The sequence below is a fragment of the Amblyomma americanum genome, chromosome 1 (genome assembly GCF_052857255.1).
Source record: "Amblyomma americanum isolate KBUSLIRL-KWMA chromosome 1, ASM5285725v1, whole genome shotgun sequence".
NCBI lineage: Eukaryota > Metazoa > Arthropoda > Arachnida > Ixodida > Ixodidae > Amblyomma > Amblyomma americanum.
In genome coordinates, this window is record NC_135497.1 from 487,176,561 (window position 1) to 487,198,609 (window position 22,049).

The window sequence follows — 22,049 nt, forward strand, 5'->3', positions numbered from 1 at the left end:
TTCACATGTATACACATAGGCGTATTAAGAATTAGCGCTGAAATGCTGCCCATGGGACTCGACTTGACCGCTTAGGTTTTCATTATGACGACTCAGACAGTCACTCACCTCTTCTATATGCAGGTCGAAGAAGCAGAGAAGGTATGGTACGAGTTATTGAAAGAAATAACAGTTATTTGGAGAAATGGAGTTTATGAGGGTTTAACGTCCCAAAGCCTCTCACGCTATGAGGGACGCCGTAGTGAAGGGCTCCGGAAATTTTAGCCACCTGGTGGTCTTTAAGGAAGCGTAGACAGCTAACGTATGGGTGCGTGGTTTCTTCTTTTTAATGTAAGGACGCCACTGCGGTGGCTCATTGGTTATGGGGCTCGGCTGTTGATCCGAAAGACGTGGGTTCGATCCCGGCCGCGAGGCTCGAATTTTGATGGAGGCGACATTCTAGAGGCCCGTGTACTGTGCGATGTCAATGCACGTTATAGAACCCCAGGCGGTTGAAATTTCCAGAGCCCTTATCTACAGTGTCTCTCATAGCATGAGTCACTTTGGAACGTTAAACCCTCATGAACTAAACCAATCTTTTTTGTAATAAGGTGTAAGGCATTATTATACATAGATTACTACGAGGTATGCTTCTACGGCTGTAAATAATTTATAACTGAATTTCTTTTTCGTGCCTGCTCAGGTTCAACAGCTGAACGATGACTCCTCATTCTGTGGTCTTGAATATTGTAGATGTTGCATCCTAATTGGAGCTCATGTGCCTGTGGTCAGTCTTGCACTTTTTGATCAATGCCCACTTCACCTTTTTGCTTCAAACTTTCCTACACTAAGCATTCTTCGTGCTCGGTTCCCTTGGACGCGTTTGTGCAATATGCATCCAAGATGTACCCCCAGCCCCCAGGTGCACTAGGATGGAGAAAAACCAGTCTGCACAAAAGTATAAAATCTCAAGTTATTTCCACACAAATGTTGCGAATGACGTCTGGATGTTATACACCGAACGGTAGTCTAGTTATGAAACAATAAAGTGCCGGCTAACTTCAATTTGACGCCGTGTCCCTTTAAATAAAATGTTGATGTAGCAGCATCCAGCTCTAGTTCGCCGGAACCAAAGCCACACGGACACATGCGATGTACCTCAAAATCTTATAACTGCTCCATAGGATCAAATTTGCTGCTGCTCAACAGTACTGAAGCATTGGACACTGTATAAAACAATACTACACACAGGACCAACACTGCCTTATTTCTAATATATTTCGCTCGCCGCTGCAACACATTTTTAAAGAAATTCTTAAACTTAATGCATTTATCTCCGTCATGGCGGCATCCCTTGAATGGTATGTCAAATTTGCAGATGATGCCATTCGGGCACATCACTGTCTGATACTTTTCAAAGTGGCATCTCTTGTGTCCTGAAAAGTGCTCTTCTTTGTCGTTTATTGAGCGGAAAATCCTACGGGCGGTTCCATCAATGAAGGCCCCAAAATTGTCCAACGCGGCACCCTTGGCGTGCACCACCTGCGGATTAGAAACAGGAATTATTGCAAACAAAAATCGCTGCTATTCCATCCAAGAGTTTTAATGGTCAAACTAAACATGAGTCAAGGTCCACCTCCTTGTGTCTGAAGGAGACGAAGAGGTCGTACCCGTTACTTTGTTTCCCGCATACATGAAGAAGTCACTGCTGCTTTACCTCTTCATACCCTTTGGCAAGGTTAGTAGAGAGGATACAAGAACTGCGGAATGGCTTTGCAGTCTCACCACGGAAAAGCGCTTGATGCTCAAGTGCAGCCACTTGTGCGTCGTCAAGTCCGCAAGCAGGTGGTGGAAGTTGTACTCGATGTGAGAGTACAAATGAAACTACGCTCGATACTACTGCGCTATGTCGGTGAAACAGCAGCTCTAATCCACAGAGGCGATGAATAGGCGAGGCGACGAAACGTCATCCCGAGTGCTTCATTGCCGGGAACCCTCAGCCGCTGAGGGCTTACGAATTCCTCTCGGACCCTTAGCGCAGACAGTGGCCTCGAGTAGTCCTCCTTGTGGAACCTGAACATGCGCTGAAATTCTTCAGGGTCGAGACGTTTAATATCCAGCAGGCCGCACTCACGCAAGTTACCGCGTGGTGTGGGCTCAGGCAAGAGATTGTAAACAGCTTCAATCTCATCCCAAGCCAATGCGCCAAGAGGCAGCTCGTCACCATGCACAATATATGCGGCCATGGCTGCTGTTCACCTCGCTGCGGCAGAACGTGACAAGCTCGGCAGCTCTGGGCGACAGAAGACTGCTTGCTACCCGCTGAACTTCCTGAACACCCGACCGCATGCCCGTCCGCAAAGCATAAGATACAAACCCTCTACTGACCTGAATTGTCTGAATTGGACCTGAATTTGCACAAGTCAACCTTCGGCATATATGCTCTTGTTTATGTGCCAATATCATCATCAGTACTCGCATGTCTAAATTCCACTATACTCGAATTTAAAAAGTATTCTGCCGTTCCGGCGTAGTACACGGCAAGTACGGCTACGGTAGCAACGGCAACGCGTTACCGTATTTGCCGTACGGCTGTCCGGCACAGCTAAGGCTCTCTATTATAGCTACCGTAGAACTGTAACGTGTTTTTTTAGTGTAACAAGTAACGTATTTTAATACTTATTTTTCAGCAAAGCTCAATAAACTGGTTGAAAATATGTGAGCCCTATCGAAAAATCTCAATGGATGCATATGTGTCTCGTCCCAAGTAGCACAAATGGGGCTGGGAACTGCGGGCCCTTGTGGGCCCGGCACGGGCTGCCCATAGGGGCCCGACGTGGGATATGCGCGGGATTTGCAACTCGGCATCAGGGGGGACCCTCCAGGGCAGCCCAGTGGGCTTACTGCATAGCCCCACAAGGCTCCGCGCTGGATCCCCTTGGGCTGGGCCGTGCTGGGCCTGCGTGGGCTGGCCCGTGCCGGGCCTGCGTGGGCTGGCCCATGCCGGGCCTGCGTGGGCTGGCCCGTGCCGGGCCTCTGTGGGCTGGCCCGTGTCGGGCCTCCGTGGGCTAGCCCGTACTGGGCACCCGTGGGCTAGCCCGTGCTGGGCCCCTGTGGTCTAGCCGTTCTGGTCCCAGTGGGCTTCTTAGGTGATAACTTGCGGGAAGTCAACAAAGGTAACCCATAGAGAACCAATAGCTGTATGCCTTTGGGCCCACCGACCCAATTAGACTTAGGGCCCACATTGCCAACCCAGAGAGGCTTTCTTCACATCATCAGTATTTTTTGTGTACATGTTACTACTGAAATTACAATGCAAGTAAGAATGCTTCTTATTATTTATTTGTTTTTGCAAGACATTTTGGGCATTCTTGCATACAAAGCCCCAATTACTGGAGTGAAGGGTCCGCCCCCTTCGTCCGAACTTTCCGACCGCCATCCCATTGTCTCGCCCCCAGCACGAACGCAGCCACTCTGTTGTTCTCTTCCATGGTGGCTGTTGGGATTCTGCACTGCATAGCAGATGTAAAAGTGAACAAATAAACACACATCAAATTGATATTCAGTATAGTGGATAAAAATCACTTCCAAAAGTATTACAGTCACATCTTTCAGGAAATGCTTCATAGCCATATGCAATGCTACAATGTGGAATGCTTGAAATATCAGCAAATTTTGTTTGCTGTTAATATACGTAACAATAATAAACATAAATATCTATAATAAGAATAACCGAAAGGTGCATGAGCCATTAAAGGACTATAGACACCTAAATTTATTGCGTGTTTTCTTCTGTAAGCTGATGCGTTAGATAATAAAATACATGGATTACTAGGTAGTAGTTGCCTACAACCACGCTAAATTATTTATAATAGAATTTCTTCTCTCATGATGTTTTGGTTTCATCGACCGAATGCCGACTGTCGTGATGTTGATGTGTTGGTCACATGATGCAACTAGAAAAACTAATACAATCGCTGATATGTAGCTTTAATTGACTACGACATTTAATCCAGCCTCTTCCAAGACCTGGAATGACAAAAAATGACCTGTCAGCAATAATATAACCGATTTTTTATGCCTCATGTGAATTAAACACCAACTACACGTCACAGTCAACGTTCGACTGATGAAACCGAAACAGCGTCAAGAAGAAATTAAATTGCAGAAATACTGCACATTGCGCTAGTTGGTGTTGATGCATAGTGGTGGTTCAAAAGCGCAAACACATACGGACCATGTAAGAGACGCGACACACAAACCAGCGTTGAATTTACTACAGATTTTTTATTAGGAAGAAGCACGTCATATATACATACACGAAAAAACAGCGCACATGCGCAGTGTCAGCAAGACTCCTAGTGCTAGTACAAGGAAAAACTGCTTTAAAAGCACGTGAATATCTGCAGAACCACTACCCACAAAGTAGCATATTGATTTCTAGAAGCGATATTGTATTAGATGGCATAGTCACGCACCCATTACTTTTTCTGATAATACGAAACGCCTCAGCTACTTCTCTAGTGCGCTGGTCAGAATGAGCGAACAAGACATCAGTATCGTCAAAAAAATGGTGTACATTAGCACGTGAAACAATGCTTAGCTAGGTTAGTTTCTTTCCTAAAGAATTAGCGTGCTCCATGAGCCGCACGTTAACGCAGCAGCCAATTAGACCTATGTAGTTAAGGCCACAGGACTGAGGGATTTGATACGCTACGCCAGTCTTACAGGGAACATATCTATTTTCATGATTTATTTTGCAAGCATTTCTTTTGCGCCCTTCATGCTTTCTTTGAACTGCCGCCCCCACTCTCTAGCTTGTTAAGTGCAGGGAATAGAGCCTTTACCCCACGCTTGCTTCCCACTCTTTCTAATCCGGTGCGACAGCGTGTGGACATATGGTATAACCCACTACCTTTCTTCTCCCTTCTTCCGAACCCTTTTCCAGCCCCGAGGTACTTGCAGACGATTTCAGCTCACGGAGGACTTTGTCTGCACTCGAAACGAGAACTGAGTCCCAGAAGGCAGCTTCCCTACATCTGTCTATTTTGTCTAAGAGACTGGGCATCATTTTGTGATAAGATTTCTTTACTGCCATGCCTAAGCATCCCGTAATGAAGCCACTTTTTGCAAGCTTTGAATAAAAGGACCTGTAATTCAAAAGGGACTTTTCACTTCTAGGGGAATACTGCCAACAGACATGTTGGGTTCGAAAGAGAATTTTAAATCAAGGAATTGCAAGACTCTTTCTTGTGGGACTTCATCTGTGAACCTCAGCCCCGACCAATTATGTGCAAGACTATGAACATTTGAGACAAATTCGGGATTCACGGGCCTAGCCAGCACCAGGTAATCATCCACATAATATAAAATGCATATGCAATAACCGGCTAGATCAGTCTCAACTTTCATATCAACCCTGCTTAGATGAATGTTACTGAGAATGGGAGCTACCTTGGCACCTATGCACACACCCGATTTTTGCATATAAAGACGACCATCCCACTCAACAAACTTGTTACTCAAGTAGTAAGATAACAGTTAAAGAAAGGATCCTGTTGTGATTCCACACTCATTTTGGAACACGCATTCATCGCTCTCATGACATAGTGCCCAGCTCTCATTTCAGAGGAAATCCGCTACTGCCTCAGAATTAGGTACGAGAAACGGATCCATTACGCGAAGTGACGACAAATGTTTGCGAAGATAGGTAGACACAAACAGCTGCCAAGAATTGTGCTCAGATACGCTTGCCCGTTGAAGGAAATTTAGGCTTGTGCATCTTAGCACTAAAGAAAATTTCTAGCACCGATTGTTCAGCTTCCTTCACTTTGTTTGCTATACCTTCATACTTAAAACTTCCGAAGCAAAGTCATCGCCTCCTCTGAACAACGGTGCTAGAAATTTTCTTTAGTGTTAAGACGCACAAGCCTAACGTTCCTTCCCGCGCAATCGTCTCTGAGACCAATTCTTGGCAGTTAGTTGTGTCTACCTATCTTTGCAAACATTTGTCGTCACTTTGCGTAAAGGATCCGTTTCTCATACCTAATTCTGAGGCAGTAGCTGACTTCCACCGAAATGAGAGCCTGGCACTATGTGATGGTTTAAGCATAGATGTGGTTGATTTGTTTTATTCTGTTCCGCACTTTGAACTAATCCAGTATGTTCAGCAATGTATTACAGAGGACAACAATGAATGCGTGCTCCAAAACGAGTGTTGAATCGTAACAGGTTCATTTTTGGAACCGTTATCTTACTACCTGAGCAACACGCTTGTTGAGTGGGATGGTCGACCTTATATGCAAAAATCGGGTGTGTGCATAGGTGCCAAGGTAGCTCCCATTCTCAGTAACATTTATCTAAGCCGGGTGTACATGAAAGCTGAGACTGATCTAGCCGGTTATTGCATAAGCATTTTCTGTTATGTGGACGATTACCTGGTGCTGGCTAGGTCAGTGAATCCCGAATTTGTGTCAAATGTTCTTGATGTTCTTGCACGTAATGGGTCGGGGCTGAAGTTCACACATGAAGACCCTCAAGAAAAAGTCTTGCAATTCCTTGATTTAAAATTCTCTTTCGAACCCAACCATGTCTGTTGGCAGTATTCCCCTAGAAGTGAAAAGCCCCTTTTGAATTACAGGCCATTTCATTCAAAGCTTGCAAAAAGTGACATCGTTACGGGATGCTTAGGCATGGCAGTAAAGAAATCTTATCATAAAATGATGCCCAGTCTCTTAGCCCAAATAGACAGATGTAGGGAAGCTGGTTTCCGGGACTCAGTTCTCGTTACGAGTGCACAGTCCCGCATGGGCTGAAACCGTCTGCAAGTACCTCGGGGCTGGAAAAGGGTGCGGAAGAAGGGAGAAGAAAGGTAGTGGTTATGCCATATGTCCACACGCTGTCGCACCGGATTGAAAAGAGTGGGGAGCAAGCATGGGGTAATGGTTCTGTACCCTGCACCTAAAAAGCTAGAAAGAGTGGGGGCGGCAGTTGAAAGAAAGCATGAAGGGCGCAGAAGAAATGCTTGCAACATAAATCATGAAAATGGACATGTTGCCTGTAAGACTGACGTAATGTATCAACTCCCTGTCCTGTGGCCTTACCTACATAGGCCAGATTGGCCACTGCGTGAACGTGCGGCTCATGGAGCACGCTAATTCTTTAAGAAAGAAACTAACCTAGCTAAGCATTGTTTCACGTGGAAATGTACGCCATTTTTGACGATACTGATGTCTTGTTCACTAATTCTGACCAGCGGACTAGAGAAGTAGCTGAGGCGTTTCATATTATCAGAAAAAGTAATGGGTGCGTGTGTACGCCATCTGTTACATTATTGCTTCGAGAAATCAATATGCTACATAGTGGGTAGCGGTTCTGCAGATACACACATGCTTTTAAAGCGGTTTTTACCTTTTACTAGCACTAGGAGTCTTGTTGACAATCGCACATGTGCGCTGTTTTTCCGTGTGTATATATATGACGTGCTTCTTCCTAATAAAAAATCAGTTGTAATATCAGTGCTGCTTTGTGTATCTCGTCTCTTGGTCCGTGTGTGTTTGCACTTTTGAACCACCACTATGAAAAAAATAATAAATTATTTAGTGGTCGTACATGTATAGAATATCTAACGCATGGTTTGAAAGAAGAAAACGCACAAGCAAAAATTTGGTACCTATAGTCCTTTAAATTTGGATGGCTACTCAGTTATTGATAACGGAAGTGCTGAAAACCGCACCAGGTAGATTGAAAGTAGCTTTTTCCTGCAATTACATGGTGTGTTCACAAAGTGTCTATAATCTTCAGAAGATTCACATGTCCTCACCAAAAATATCGCTGTACAGCCGTAGGTTCTTAAATGCTTCTTTTTCGCCCCGCCCCTTCAATGTGTACATAAGGGCTAGAGGAGTCTTCACTAGTCTTCATAATACGTTTTGTAGCCTCATCAGCTGGCTCACTCCCAATGAGTGCTAGCTTTTTGATCTGAAATAGATTATACAGATTATACAAAGTGAACTATGCCATGAAAACTATACATTGAACCATTCATAAAACTCCCTTTTCGAGGAACCATGTGCAAGTCAACAAAAAATCAGAAGGATGTAGATCAGGATAATACAGAGGACTCAGAGACCTATGATCACAGTGGTGTGACTCAGCTTAATGATAACAGAATTCTCTGCTGTCTTCTAATTGCCCATCTTTGCATCATCATATTAACTTCCTTTTATGCACGACTGAATGGCATACGCTTTCCAAACAATAAGATAAGGGGGAAAAAGTGAAGCCATTACTTTAAGGCCACCTTGAACCATGGCAAAATTGTAGTCTGGAGCTAAATGAGTAATGTAAGAACATAACCGCCAGCTGCCACTATGAACAGCAAGGCTAATGCTTGTGCTAATTTCATGTAGTAGGCTAGATATTATATACAGCAAATCCTCTTTCAAATACACTTGTACAAAATGAAGCTTTCAGGTCTACAAATTCAAATGCAACATGAGGCAATTCCAAAGTCCCAACTTAATCTGAAGTGGACTCACCATATGTAGAGGGCTCAAATTAAATTACAGCTGAACAAAACACTATGCATCAAAATTATATTAAAAGGAATCAATACGTTGCCAGTAGTTCATAGGCACAATTGAAAGAAATGCCATATACCCAGTCGAAAAAAAACACCAGCCCGTTTCTGGTGTTTACACCCAACTGGCTTTTTCAGACACGGGTCCTGGTGTGGCGTAGTGGGGTGTGCTTTAGTGTGTCCTGGTCTCGTTTTCTGTGCTGTGACCCGGTTGTCTGATACCGGCTCTGGTGTGCTTTGGTTTAGTGTTTCCTGGTGTGGTCGGTGTACCATTCGATTTGGTGTGGTTGGTATACCGTAGAATGTCTTGATTGAGATGCTGTGAGTTTGGAAATACTATCAAGAGAAAAATTAAGAGATCCCAGCGAATGCATGCCAAATAGTGTAAAACGGCAAGCACTCCTGATGTCGAGTCAGGTGCACTAACATCCATCAATCTCGCTGCGCCGGCCTTGATGGCACCAGCATTTCATCAGATGGCACCTGCACGCAGTTAGGCGTAGTGTGGCACACACTAGCAGCATCATAATTTTTCACATGATTGTACACTGGAGCATGCACATAACCACATCATTTCCGTTCTTGCCGAAGACTAAGAGGAAGCACGTCTCGTAAAGAAAGAAAAAGTGCTCACATTTGCACAAAAGCATCCTTAGCTTCATTGGTAGACAGAACTGGCAGAATAGCCAAGATGGAGGCACCTAGCATCATAGCGTGCATCTTTTCTGACAGTCGAATAGGTTGAATTTTCCTGATAGCAGCTTGACTTCAGCTGTGTAGCCACAATGCCTGAAGAACAACAGAACAAAATCACGAATTTGTGTGAAATACACTATAATAATCACAGTGCAAAGACAACCAGCAAATACTGCTATTAAATTTAGCTCAGTGGTGCAAACACACAGTACACATTCAATATGACTTGCAATGCCTCTGCAGTAAATCAACTGTCTTCTGCTTTATAGTAAATCAATGCTACTCACATAAAGCACCCGACTTGCATTAATTGGCTTGAAATCAGTGTCTGGATAAGCAAGTATTTCACACTTTCATTCACACAGTACAACGATGAACACGGACAAGGGGGAAGACACCGAATAACACTGAGGTGCCTCCTCCCTTGCCCCTGTTCATCATCATGCTGTGTGAATGAAAATGTGAATTATTGCGTTGTGTTTTTCTTTTGTATTCATAGCTAGCTGCATACATTTACAACACAGTTGGGTACGCCTGCAACATAATCTGAATTCCTATCATATTTTGGCATTGCAGCTGATATTGAGCATGACAGTCCTTCTAACACAGTCAGGATTTCTGAGACAATCAACAGCACTCTAGCATCTCCGGTAATTTGATTCATTACGAGGCTCAGAGATACTAATACTTGGTACCCTAGAGAAATAAATTGATATGGAAATTCTACTGCGGCAGAAAACAAAAAATAAGAGAAATCAAGGAATTACACAAATGATTACAATATGCCCATAAAGATTGGCACAAAAAGGAGATAAGATGTAGTTCGACTAAAAAAATTATCAGACGCGAGTATATTTCAGGATGACAAAATCCATGTATTGAGACTTTTTATGCGGACAGGGTGCAGAACTGTAAAGCAATGCATGGCTGTCTGCATCTATTTAGAAGGCCATTCCTCTTCATTTCTTCCAAAAAAGTGGCAGCAGCGCATAAAAAGCCGACTCCTGAAATTTATTTTCAGTTGAATGCCTGATACAAAATGACAAGGGTGGAATGTTAATGATTCGAAAGGAAACCTTAAACAAGATGCGATGAACTCTGGCACTGGTAAAACCCCAACAGATGTGCAAAAAAAAGCTGCCAGATTATTTTTCCTGCTGAATGTATTAAAACCAAAGCTGCCTCAGCGCACATGAGTTTTGTTTAGGTATAGCTTCCTATACACATCCTGGGCCTCTGGTGCAGTTTACTGCAGAGCACCTGCAGACACTTGCACACATACAAAACCCACACTAGAATCTGCGTACTGTGCATTGCCCACTATAGTGCCTAGCACGCCCTGTCTTCCAGTGAGATGCACTTCTTTTGGTGCATCCAGACGTTAGGGTTCCAGCTATAAAAAATGTCCGAGTTTATTATGAGTTAAGTGAATAAGCTTAAGAAGTTGACTGGTTCTAAGCAGGCAGATCACTTGGAAGAGCCGCTTCTCACAGCAAGGCAGAAAACAATAATGGCTTCAGGACACTGAACTGCAGGGCTCCAAATTAGTTTAGACCAAGTGGGGTTCGTTAAGCTTCGCTGACATTGTATGGCAGACCGGCACCTTTTCCAAAGTAGCAATGTTTACTGCCACACATATACATAACTCACAAGTCGCATGATTCCTCCTAACATGTATGCAACAAAGTATTGCAACCGCTTCGAGCCCTCTCTACAGGCCCCAATGGGCCGGCCCTGCTAAGTGTGAAAAAAGTGGCTAAGATATGCTTTGTCATATTCAATGCTACAAACTATTTTTACAAAGCATGCAGCAAAGCTAGCGAAAGAGTGCTCAAGCACACCTATGCTTGAGTAAAAAGTAGCCAAAATCTTTTTACATGTAAACTTAAGTAGCCGAAGTTAGAACGTGATTTGTAAAACTGTATGCATAACAGCTAGACAAGAGAGCAGAGAAGGTAAGGGCAAACAGGGGCTCATTATGGGTTACATGATGGACTCTAAATGTCACTTCCATCATGGCATCTGACAGTTAATAATAGGCCAGCTAGCATTCAATTCAAGCTTATTTCCATGCAAAATGCTTTCAGTGATGGCTACAAGTTATAACATACAAAGTTTCGTTGTTAAGTAGAGGCACCAGAGGATTCATGAACGATGGCAAATGTGGCGGCACCCACGAATGCCTATACTGAATCAGCATCACTTAGGCCTCAGTACCTAAAATCCAAGCTTCAGGGCAAATGACTTCTAAGTACCATCCGTCTTCTGTTTCCATGGCATGAGAAGTACATATTCACTAAAAGTTGTTCATTATGAGTAATTTCACTGATCATGCACTGCCGCACTGCACTTAGAGCCCAGGCTTTTAAGCTGCTTTTATCCTCACACGAGCTAACTGGACCCATCAATCAACCTCCTGTAAATAAACTTTCACATGAAGACATCTACAATTATTTGATCACGTCTTGTATGTTTGGCATTATGCTTTGTTTGGCGCTTTCATATTACAAACCCCTAACAAACCTGAGTCGTAATTCTCACATACACTGATGGAGTGAGTATATGCCGCCGAGATAAATCTAGCTACAGCTAGCAATTACCTCTTAGTTCATCCATTTTTCACACTCCAGCGCACAAAAATACACGAACGAAGAAAATAGACACCCCGGACACCGGACATATTTTTTGTGCGCTGGAATGATGTCTCATAATTCTTCCCAGAACCGACTATCCCAGCCCTCTATGTTTAGCCTTGTGGAGAACATTTTCCTTGCCTTCCGCTGTCACCTCCTGAGCACTTGCCACTGGAACTGCATAGTGCAACTGCTTCTGTTGACCAGATGGGAATGGCAGTTCTCTTGTGAAATACTGCATCCTTTGGGATTCCCTTCACGGTGCCATACATTGCCTTCTCCACCTTGAATTCAGATACACCTAAAGGAAAAAGAACACGCATATAAAAATTCTTAGCCATATTTTCAGCCAGGAATATGATAATAATTGTATTTGTACGCTTCACAGCAACAACAGCAGTATGCTTTAACGCCTGTTGAAGCAAGAAAGTAAGAAATCATTTCGTTTATTACCAACACAAGACTTGCACCTTGACGTTAATGGTGTCATGAAATAGTGGTGAGTTCTGATAGCAGTGTGAAGTACAAAAGGCAACTGCTTGCTTCGAATTTTAGAACATGAAACTTTAACTGCACAATTATTGAAAAAATTGACTTCATCCTTGAAAATCGCAGATTATTATGTGTGGTAGCAAATACTGAAAATAAAAATAGTAGGAGCACTGCCAGTGTTTAAATCAACACGCAGTGACTGGTTTGGTTTATGGTTTGGTTTATATGGGTTTAACGTCCCAAAGCGACTCAGGCTATGAGAGACACAGTAATGAAGGGCTCCAGAAGTTTCGACCACCTGGGGTTCTTTAGAGTGCTCTGACACCGCACAGTACACGGGCCTCAAGAATTTCGTCTTCATCGAAATTTGACCGCCGCAGCCGGGATTGAATTCGCAACTTTCAGACCAGCAGCCGAGTGCCATAACCACTCAGCCACCGAGGCGGCTTCGCAGTGACTGGTAAGAGCAATTTTCTAATTGCAGTTCTTGCCCATGCCCTTGTCAAGCAAGGCACTAATGCCGGTTGACCTGTAGTAAATCTAACCTGTCCTCAACATGCTGCCTAGTTATCAAAGTTCTTGTAGTCAAAATTGAACGACACATTATTTTTTCAGCTAGAAGCGCATGAGCTATTGATATAGTCCAAGGCAAACAACTTAGTGCCTTAGAATACTGTTCAACGAGGGGCCCACACACAGAGACACTTGACTTGCCACTGTTTCCTTATACAAAGTAATACAGGAGTGCATAGCCTGTGGTGTTCATGCTAAGAAATACAAAATATAAACAAACAAAACTGAAGTGTGAAGAAAAATTAGAGACAAGTTCTGTCATTACACTTTATGTGACACTAGAGAGTACATGTTCATAAAGAAGTAGTAAAATGGTCAGTTTGAAATTTTGCACAATCATCAAATTGTCATGAGCACAGTCAGTATACCTTTTCTGCGCAAAAAAGGTTTCCAGCGGCTCCAGTGCACTTCAGTTTCTTTTTAGTACAGTGCCTTTAAAAGACAGAAATTGTTCAAGGGCCACAAAATCGTAATAACTGTGTATCACCATTTTCATATCTATGCTTCATTACTTTTTAACACACCCTCAAATATGACCCACATGATTTGCTGCAGAGCAGGATTCCAGTTTGCACCACTCACATTCAATGAAGCACCTGGCTGCCTTTTACAAGTGTTATACTAATTTTCACAATGAAAGTGCGGTTGAGCTAATTTGACAGCAAGCAAAAACATGATTTGAAACCAATAGCATAAGAAAATTTTAAAGTGGTCCGTAACAAGACAACTTCAGATGTCAATACTCATCAAAGTTTCCATCAGATCTCAGCTTTGGTGTGCTCATAAAGGGAGGGTGGGGTGCTTAGTTATAATGACCAATTGTCACGGCTGGTACATTGTGCTACCTACTTCAATAATGAAGGATGTGACAAAATATCCTCCAAAATCTGACATCTGGCATAAAGGCTGAAAAGCAAAAGCAAATGAAGGACCACTAAGACCTGAAATGATTTCCTACTTGAACAGTTATGCACATAGTAAAGGAAGCTGACAAACAGCGCGAAGTTATACTGGTATTTTGACCTCAGATGCTCGCTCATTTGAGCCTCAGTATCCTAACTATAGCAATAAAAAAGATATGACTGTTGAAGGCATCATCAGCTCCTGTAAAGCTCATCAGCAGTGAGAAAAACGAATTCTAACCTTCATAACAATATAAAAGTCAGCCAATGAGGCCCCTGTGTCAGTCACCAACTAAGAGACCATGTAAAAACTATACACTGTAAATGCACAAACTCTACATGAGAGCAAAGCATGCCCTACACTTGTGAAACAAATTTGTGTCAATGCAAGATTCTTGACAACAGTAGGCATCACCATTATTGGCATGTGCTAAAAAGGAAGAGGGCAGCTTAATGATGCTGTACAATTTAGAATTCAGCCTTTCAGTAAACTATATTTTGTCTAGTACCATAAGCACCGTCAGAGGAGAAGGCATAAATGAAAGGAAAGCTGCCAGCTGTCATGAGGCCTGCCACAAAAAAAAAACACTGAACAGAAGTGGTGCACAAACAAAAAAGAAGGGATGCACTATGCGATTACAGAACACAAAATAACACAGGAAAACAGGGCCCAACCAATGAATGAAAAGAGAACAACAAAAGAAGGTAAGCAGTACTGAACGCTGCTACCCCTGCAAATTGAGAACAGTGAAATAGGCAACACCTAAAAAATAAGTTTCAAGGACTATAAAAACGCAACTTTTGTCACATATTTTTTAAACGCTGCATTAGACATTAAAATACATGAATCCCCAAGTGGTATTTGCCTACCATTAAATAATTTATAATTCCATTCCCTTCTCTGATGTTGTTTAGGCTTGATCAGCCGAATGATGGCTGTGATGCCTAGTTGGCCTTTAGGTCTGCTGAGGCATGAAAAAGGCTATAATATAAATGTTGATACGCAGTTTTAATTCACTATAACCCCTAAAATAGCCTGTTTCAAAAGCTGGAATGACAACAAATGCCATAGAAGCAGTTATATTACCAGTTTTCGTGCTTTTGACATGACCTGAAAACCAACTACACGTCGGAGCCATCGTTCGGTTGATAATACTGAAACAACAAGGAGAAAGACAATTATAAATTATTTACCAGTCATAGAGCAAATATCACGGGGTGGTTCATGTACAGGTGCGGACAGAAGTAAACGGAGCGCGCCGCACAAGAACTGCGTGTCAGCGCCGCCTAGCCAAACCAGACGAAAGCTCGAAATCGCCACGTGCATAAATAATAATAATAATTATTGGTTTTTTGGGGAAAGGAAATGGCGCAGTATCTGTCGTATATCTTTGGACACCTGAACCGCGCCGTAAGGGAAGGGATAAAGGAGGGAGTGAAAGAAGAAAGGAAGAATAGGTGCCGTAGTGGAGGGCTCCGGAATAATTTCGACCACCTGGGGATCTTTAACGTGCACTGACATCGCACAGCACACAGGCGCCTTAGCATTTTTCCTCCATAAAAACGCAGCCGCAACGTGCATGTGCAGGCCCGCTTCCGGCGTGACCCTCTCAATGCTCCGCTTGTCTCGCATTCGTCCGGCGTCTGTGTCGTGCTGATGATGATCATGATCGGATGGTCGTGCTCTGTGTAGCTAGCGAACACTTCGGAAAACAAAGACCGCTGTCTTGATAAGGCAAATTGCGCGGGGACGCCTCTACCATTAAGTCGCTTCGTTTGAGACAGCTGGAGGCGTGTTTGCGCCGCAAACAACCCGCATGTTTGGAACTTTTGCTGCCGCTGGGACTCTGCTGCGTCTCACTCGCAAGCAAACGCACTCGAAACACTCAGCATACTGCCGCAGTTTTGTGTTAATTTTCTACAGTTATCACTGATGATTCGCCTTGTCCCTACCAGGCGCTGACGCAGCACTAGTGCATGCACCCTGCCTGTCTCCCCCGAAACAAACTGCCCCTATACTGGATCCTGCTCTTATTACCACTGAGACAGTGCTCTGCGTATCGCGCTGTCATGTGCAGAGCAGAGCTCATGGTAATCACTTTGCATGCACCTTCGGATCTTTGGATGACTACAAGCACCCGCTGTCTCACCCACACGAATGCCGCGGCAGCAGTGCGTCACTGTTGCATGCCCCGCGTGCGAAATTCGGCATATAAGTGCCTGTGATCGCCCACTAATCAGAGTATGAGCCACGACAGAACCCTGCAAGCGATCTAAACTCTTCTGTGCAAGCTGTATTACTTCACTGCTACCGGTTACATATTGACATTGGTCTGAGAATATAGGTGTGGAAACCAAACAGCTGCATCCAGCACATTTGGAAGCAGTCACTATCCTTGAGACGCTGGATCGCGCTGCAAAAAGCGCCAAGAGCGGCGGTTTCATCTCATTTTAAGCTGACCTCCTAGGCGAGGTTCCAATGCAGGAGCACTGTGGTGCAGTACAGACACACAGGGCGCATGCTTTGCCGCTCCGTCGGTTCCTCGTAGGTGTAAGCCGAAAATGAACGGTAACTGTATTAAAAGAACCCGAAACTGTGGTGGTGGATCGAGTGTGTTTGAGTTTATTTGGTCTATAGCGAGATGGAAATGAATCCCAGAGACAACTAAAGCTTGTAGGACGCGGGCTATTTGCGATTGAAACGCGCCTACAGCTGCCACAGATGAAACGACATAATGATAGCGTCGCCCCCGCGGGATTTGTGGCATCAAGGGCAGCGGTCTGTGCGCTCCGAAATGCCCGCTCGCTACTAAGAGCACAACCATCCGACCATAATCATCATCAGCGTGACCCTGACTACGGCCGAATGCGAGGCAAGCGGAGCAATGAGAGGGATGCGCCGGTAGGGGGCCTGCATATGCGTGTCACGATTTTGAGCTTACGTGTGGTTTTGGTAGGCGGCGCTGAAAAGCAGTTATTTCTTGTGCGGCGCGCTCCGTTTACTTCTGTCCACGCCTGCACATTAACGTCTAAGGCATTTGAAAAAAGACGCAAGCAAACATCTGGTGTCCATAGTATAAGCAGTTTCTTTCAAGCTTTGTTGAACTATGATATCAGGTAGCATGCCGAAAGGCTGAGTCAGACAGGTCACTACAAGCTCCTAATTTCCTGTAAGTGTATTAGAGCAAGTATATTCACTGAACTTGCACAGTGTCATCACCAAGCAAGTGAAATGGCAAAAAAAATCAAAACTAACCAAGATAATCACAGAGGTAACAATTTATGGTGAACATTCACCTTCTTCATTTAGCACGTTTAGCTTTTTTCTGCACAGGCTATAATCAACAGACCTTGAAGTAGTTTGCAGTAGACTGTGCTTATTTTCCACTCAAATCTAGAGGCAGTAAAAATATTTCAACTACAGTGAAAAGCTCATTTAACAGTACCTCTTGCTGGACTAGTTGGTGTAACATTGTGTAACAAGTAAAAACAGCGCTAATTTTTACATAAACAACACAGAAAGAACAGACAGGACGGGCGCTGTCCTGTCCGTTCTTTCTGTGTGGTTTGTTTAAAAATTACCACTGTTTCTACTTTCGTTATACAGTGAGAGGCCAGAGAAGAGAAGCTGTCAAGTCCAATTAATGTTTCATCTTTGAGGTGCAGTCATAGCTGCACTATATAACACTATTCATATTCTTTTCATCAAGTGAAATAAGACGTATTTGCTGGACCAGTCTCTGAGGAGTGCCATGTGACACCGGCATTCCTGCAGAAGGTTGACATGGTTATCCTTCTACTATGATTGTCTATGAGGAGTGCCATGGGAGATGGATACTGGAGGAAAAAAGAATAAAAGCATTGTTGTCATGCTGTAATATAACCTTAGAATGCTGCCCGGTAGCCCATTACTTCATATTTTCATTTTTTAAAACCTGGCTGCATTGAAGGGAATTTCTAGTGACTCGAGAACAGGTGGGGAGGGAACTAGAGAGGGAGAGAGAGAAAGCGGCTGAGCTGAGGCTATGACAGTGTGCTCGATGTTGCTGTGTAGCCTTGGAGCTGAGCGGCCAGCTCTGGACTCAATCGTGGTATGAGGGTGCGGGTTTCCCCCTTTCTTCCACCCTGTGTGTTGTGCTGTCAATGTTGCATTTTTTGCATTTCTTGCTAAAAATCACCACGAAAATTTTAAAAATGAAAGAAGAAATGTTCCAAAAACCACTAACAAGAAAAAGAAAATTGGTTGCTTGCTTCGGCTTCATACGCTCCCTACATTCTAGTACAGGGAGTCTCAGATTCCTCGCTAGTTTTGTAAGTGTTCCGAGGCCAGCCGAGACCCCCTTGTATTTAAGCACTGCTTCTTTCTGAGCATGAAACTGGCACTATCTGATGACCTATTGAGATGAGACACACACATTATTTTGAATAGGGGAATGCCAGTACATGCCATCAACGTTCTGGTTCAAGGCAGACATTGAAACACACTGATCTCAATGCAGAGGTGAAAAAAATAGATGTGAGAAAATTCGACACATACTTGTGCTCTGCAATGTACGCTGAACGGGCACAGACAAGAACAGCCCCAAATCTGGACAGTGGAGATAATCTTCTCCGATGAAGCTCTTTTCAGACCTCTTCACTACTGAAGAGAAGGCAATTCACCTGCATAACATCATAACTTCCAGCTGTGTATTTTGCACCCACAATGCCTGGCACTTCCTGATAATTATTTGTATTGCTGGCATTTCACACAACCACAAGAAGATGTTTAAACAGCCAAACTTCTTATACATAACGCCACTTGCTCACACTAGTTTTTATGATAAGCTCTGTACTACTTAGGTTATTCAAAACCACTTAATTTTAAAGGGCTACAAAGCGCTCTTTTTCTAGGGCTACTTCTTCGTCATCATTTAGCAATGATTTTATTCACGGCCGCCAGAAACTAAAAGAACTTTACAGCTGCAGGCAACGCTAATAATGTCACAAAAGTGATTGTGCAGGCAGCTACCTGTTGTGGTATCGCAGTGACGCGTCGCTTCAATTCAGTCAGTCGCTTGCATGCCTTGTCGTGTCACACCCCTCCCACTCTGAGCTTGACAGCTGGTGTAATCGGCTCGTATAGGTGTGTTCTAACCTTAAGACGCCATATCAGATCACTATAAAGACGCACATACGCGTAGCAAATAACAGAACGCTATACAGACCGAGCGGCGCACGCTATCGGCAGTCCGCAACGGACCGATACTGGCGTCAAAAACACGCGTGCAGGCAGTGCACGATCACGTCCCACGTCGTATAATGAACAGGAAGTCAGGCAACCACCTTAACGAAAGCCCAAAACATAGTCACGCGCCTTGCTGGGCGGTATACAATTGCCACATTTACATTTAGGACTCCTACGCGTGCCTGCCATTCAGCAAACGCATTTATCCATACACCTCGGCGCTCGCGTCGCAACGCATACACTATGAACACTGACGGACCAGAAGTTTGATGATTCGATGCGGAATGCACTTTGCTGCCGCGGAAACAACCAGTGACTCACGCGCAATGCCGAAGGGAAACGAACAGGACAGAGCTGACGAGCCTCGTCGCTTCCGCTTCTTCTCGCCTTTGCGCTCGCTCGTTTATTTTCACGGTCGCAAATTGCACGCACTCTTGCGCTACACTATGGGTCTCACCTGGAAACGAAGACTACGCATTCCAGTAACCGCTTTCTTCTCTTGCTTCGCGGCGGCTACGGTTGAAGCCGAACGTGTTGTCAATATGAAACGGCTCCATGCTTCTCGGCGTGGTCACTTTTCACAAAGTACGCGAACGGCTGCATTGCTGACACGCGGCGCAAGCTACGATAAGCAGGAAATCCAAACGGAAGTTTGAAGGAACGATTTTGAAATCAGACACAAACAGCACACGAGCAGCAGCAGCACGGAGCACGGCACGGCGCGGCGTAAGGCCTAGCCGGATATCACTCCGGAATGCACCGAGGGAGAGGAGGGGAGGAGGAGGGTGTACTGCATCCTGCCACGTGACCTGGCAGCAGCGCGCTGGATTTGAATGGCGTTGGGAAACACGCTAGGCGCTGGCGCGTGGCTATTAGCGTGGCTATTAGCGTCATGGTAAATATATACTGCGAACTGTTACAAAATTGCAGTTAGATTAAGGCGCTCCGCGCCTCCGTGCATCATTTCCGTGCAGTTTTCATGTTAAAAGCAGGCGACAATGTTTCAGCTCCTTGCAGAACAACTTTACAAATTGTTTTCTTAGATTTTCTCTTTTCTTTCTGGTCTTTTGCCGACCGGATTAACGAGCTTTAACTGCATATTTTTTAGCACAGCACCAAGTTTCTCGTAAACCACATTTCGCCTTATGCTACAAAGATATGATCTGCAGAACAAGTCTGCTTTACTCAACTTCAAAAAAAAAATTAATCTCGAAGGTGCTATTGTAGATTTCAACAAAATGTGTATTACTGCAAAATCTTATTAAATCGAACATCAAGGAACCATAAAAAATTCAAATTATCAAATGACCCCCAACAAAACTGACAAGAACCATTTTTACCAGGTCAAAAGAGGGGACCGCCTCAGTTATTGCTGGCAGCTGGATTTCGTCTACCTATACGCTTTGCGATTTTGAAGCGCATATAACTTAATTTACATGCCTAATTGCATATTCTATGCAGAATATATTTAGATTGAACGCGGGAATGCAAGCTATTTGCCCACATTCGTCTGGCTTCATCAACGTGCTGAGTGGCAGCCCATATACTGAGGATATATATATATGCCCGCACTTCACCCATGCGCCCACGCTACGCTCCATCGCTGTGGTACCCATGCAGCCCTTTTATATGTAATGTAGGATATGCAGCCAGGCTAATATAAGTGGAACTACATGTCCATAGGTGTCGCCGGGCAACGATCGGTAACATTACGCGTGATGTTTCTGCTTCGCAAACTCCAGAATAATCGACGCAGGACGTACGAAGGGTACAGGCTGAAATATACTCCTGTTTCCACACACAGTGTCTCCAGAGTGATGCACGGCAAGCCCCCATCGCGGTTGCCCGCAATTCACCGTCGTATAGCCCAGGTTCACGCACACACATTTTGCCTCTGCATAGTCCACACATAGCCCTTTTCTACCAGATATGTAGGCTGGGAAGGTGTGGGAATGGCTGATATATGCCCATGCGCCACCCACGTATTTTCTACGCAGTGCCTTTGCAGGCTGTAGGCGGGAATATTGTGTTTGCCCACACGCAGCTAGCCTCCTTGGGTCCTTGAGGGTGCTGCAGGGGCCGCCTCTATTGGGTTTGCCCGCACTTCACCATCATGTAATCCCATATTTTATGCACACGAACTGCATGCAGCCCATGCTTAGCCCTTTCATACCCTGTTTAGGATAGAGGCGGGGAAGATGCGGAAATGACAAACGCCCACGCCTAGCCCATGCGGGACCAACGTAGGCGTTGCTCAGACAGCCCAAACTGCATGCCTACAAAGCTTCGCCGCTGTGCAGCCCAAAGTTTAGCCCCTGTTTTTTCCACATAGGACCCATGTAGGCCGAAGGCGGGAATACTATCTCTCTGCCCACACAAAACCACCGTGGCTCCCTCAAGGCGCTGCACGGGCATCCCCAAGAGGGGCTGCCCACAATGAACTATGATAGAGCCCGCACTGTTGCCCGCATTTATCTGTGGTGGCTTGCATACAGCCCATACTTAGCCCTTTCATACCCTGTTTAGGATAGAGGCGGGGAAGATGCGGAAATGACAAATGTGCCCACGCCTAGCCCATGCAGGACCAATGTAGGCGTTGCTCATACAGCCCAAACTGCATGCCTACAACACTTCGCCGCTGTGCAGCCCAAAGTGTAGCCCCTGTATTTTCCACACCGGACTCATGTAGGCCGAAGGCGGGAATACTATTTCTCTGCACACAAAAAACCACCGTGGCTCCCTCAAGGCGCTGCACGGGCAGCCCCAAGAGGGGCTGCCCACACTTCGCCATGATAGAGCCCGCACTGTTGCCCGCATGTATCTGTGGTGGGACCCAGGTGGGCTGGCCGCTCTTTTTAAGCCCATGCTTAGCTCACGAGGGGCCCACTCACGCATAAAATGGGCAGCCCAAACCTTTTTTGCCAGCACTTCGCCCAGGAGGGACCCATGTAGGTTTATTGCGGGCA

At 44.7% G+C, this 22,049-nt stretch overlaps 1 protein-coding gene across 3 annotated transcripts; it reads right to left on the reverse strand.

The window, feature by feature from the left end:
* Positions 1-1,253: 1,253 nt before the first annotated feature.
* LOC144116080 (uncharacterized) lies at positions 1,254-19,828 on the reverse strand. 3 transcript variants are annotated; one of them, XM_077650738.1, is made up of 7 exons: positions 19,541-19,828; positions 18,394-18,518; positions 14,944-15,011; positions 12,031-12,190; positions 9,195-9,349; positions 7,802-7,959; positions 3,300-3,491 (listed from the first exon to the last, which is right to left on the reverse strand). In XM_077650738.1, the coding sequence occupies exons 3-5, from the start codon at positions 14,993-14,995 to the stop codon at positions 9,268-9,270; spliced, it is 294 nt and encodes a 97-aa protein (XP_077506864.1). In that variant the 5' UTR covers positions 14,996-15,011; positions 18,394-18,518; positions 19,541-19,828; the 3' UTR covers positions 3,300-3,491; positions 7,802-7,959; positions 9,195-9,267. The 3 variants fall into 3 exon arrangements, with proteins under 3 accessions (XP_077506863.1, XP_077506864.1, XP_077506865.1); XM_077650737.1 differs by having other exon boundaries at positions 1,254-3,491; positions 9,195-12,190; XM_077650739.1 differs by lacking the exon at positions 7,802-7,959.
* Positions 19,829-22,049: the final 2,221 nt, after the last annotated feature.

What these genes read in the sequence shown, in the direction of transcription:
- LOC144116080 (XM_077650737.1), bottom strand. Translation starts at nt 2,225, where the DNA reads ATGGCCGCATATATTGTGCATGGTGACGAGCTGCCTCTTGGCGCATTG.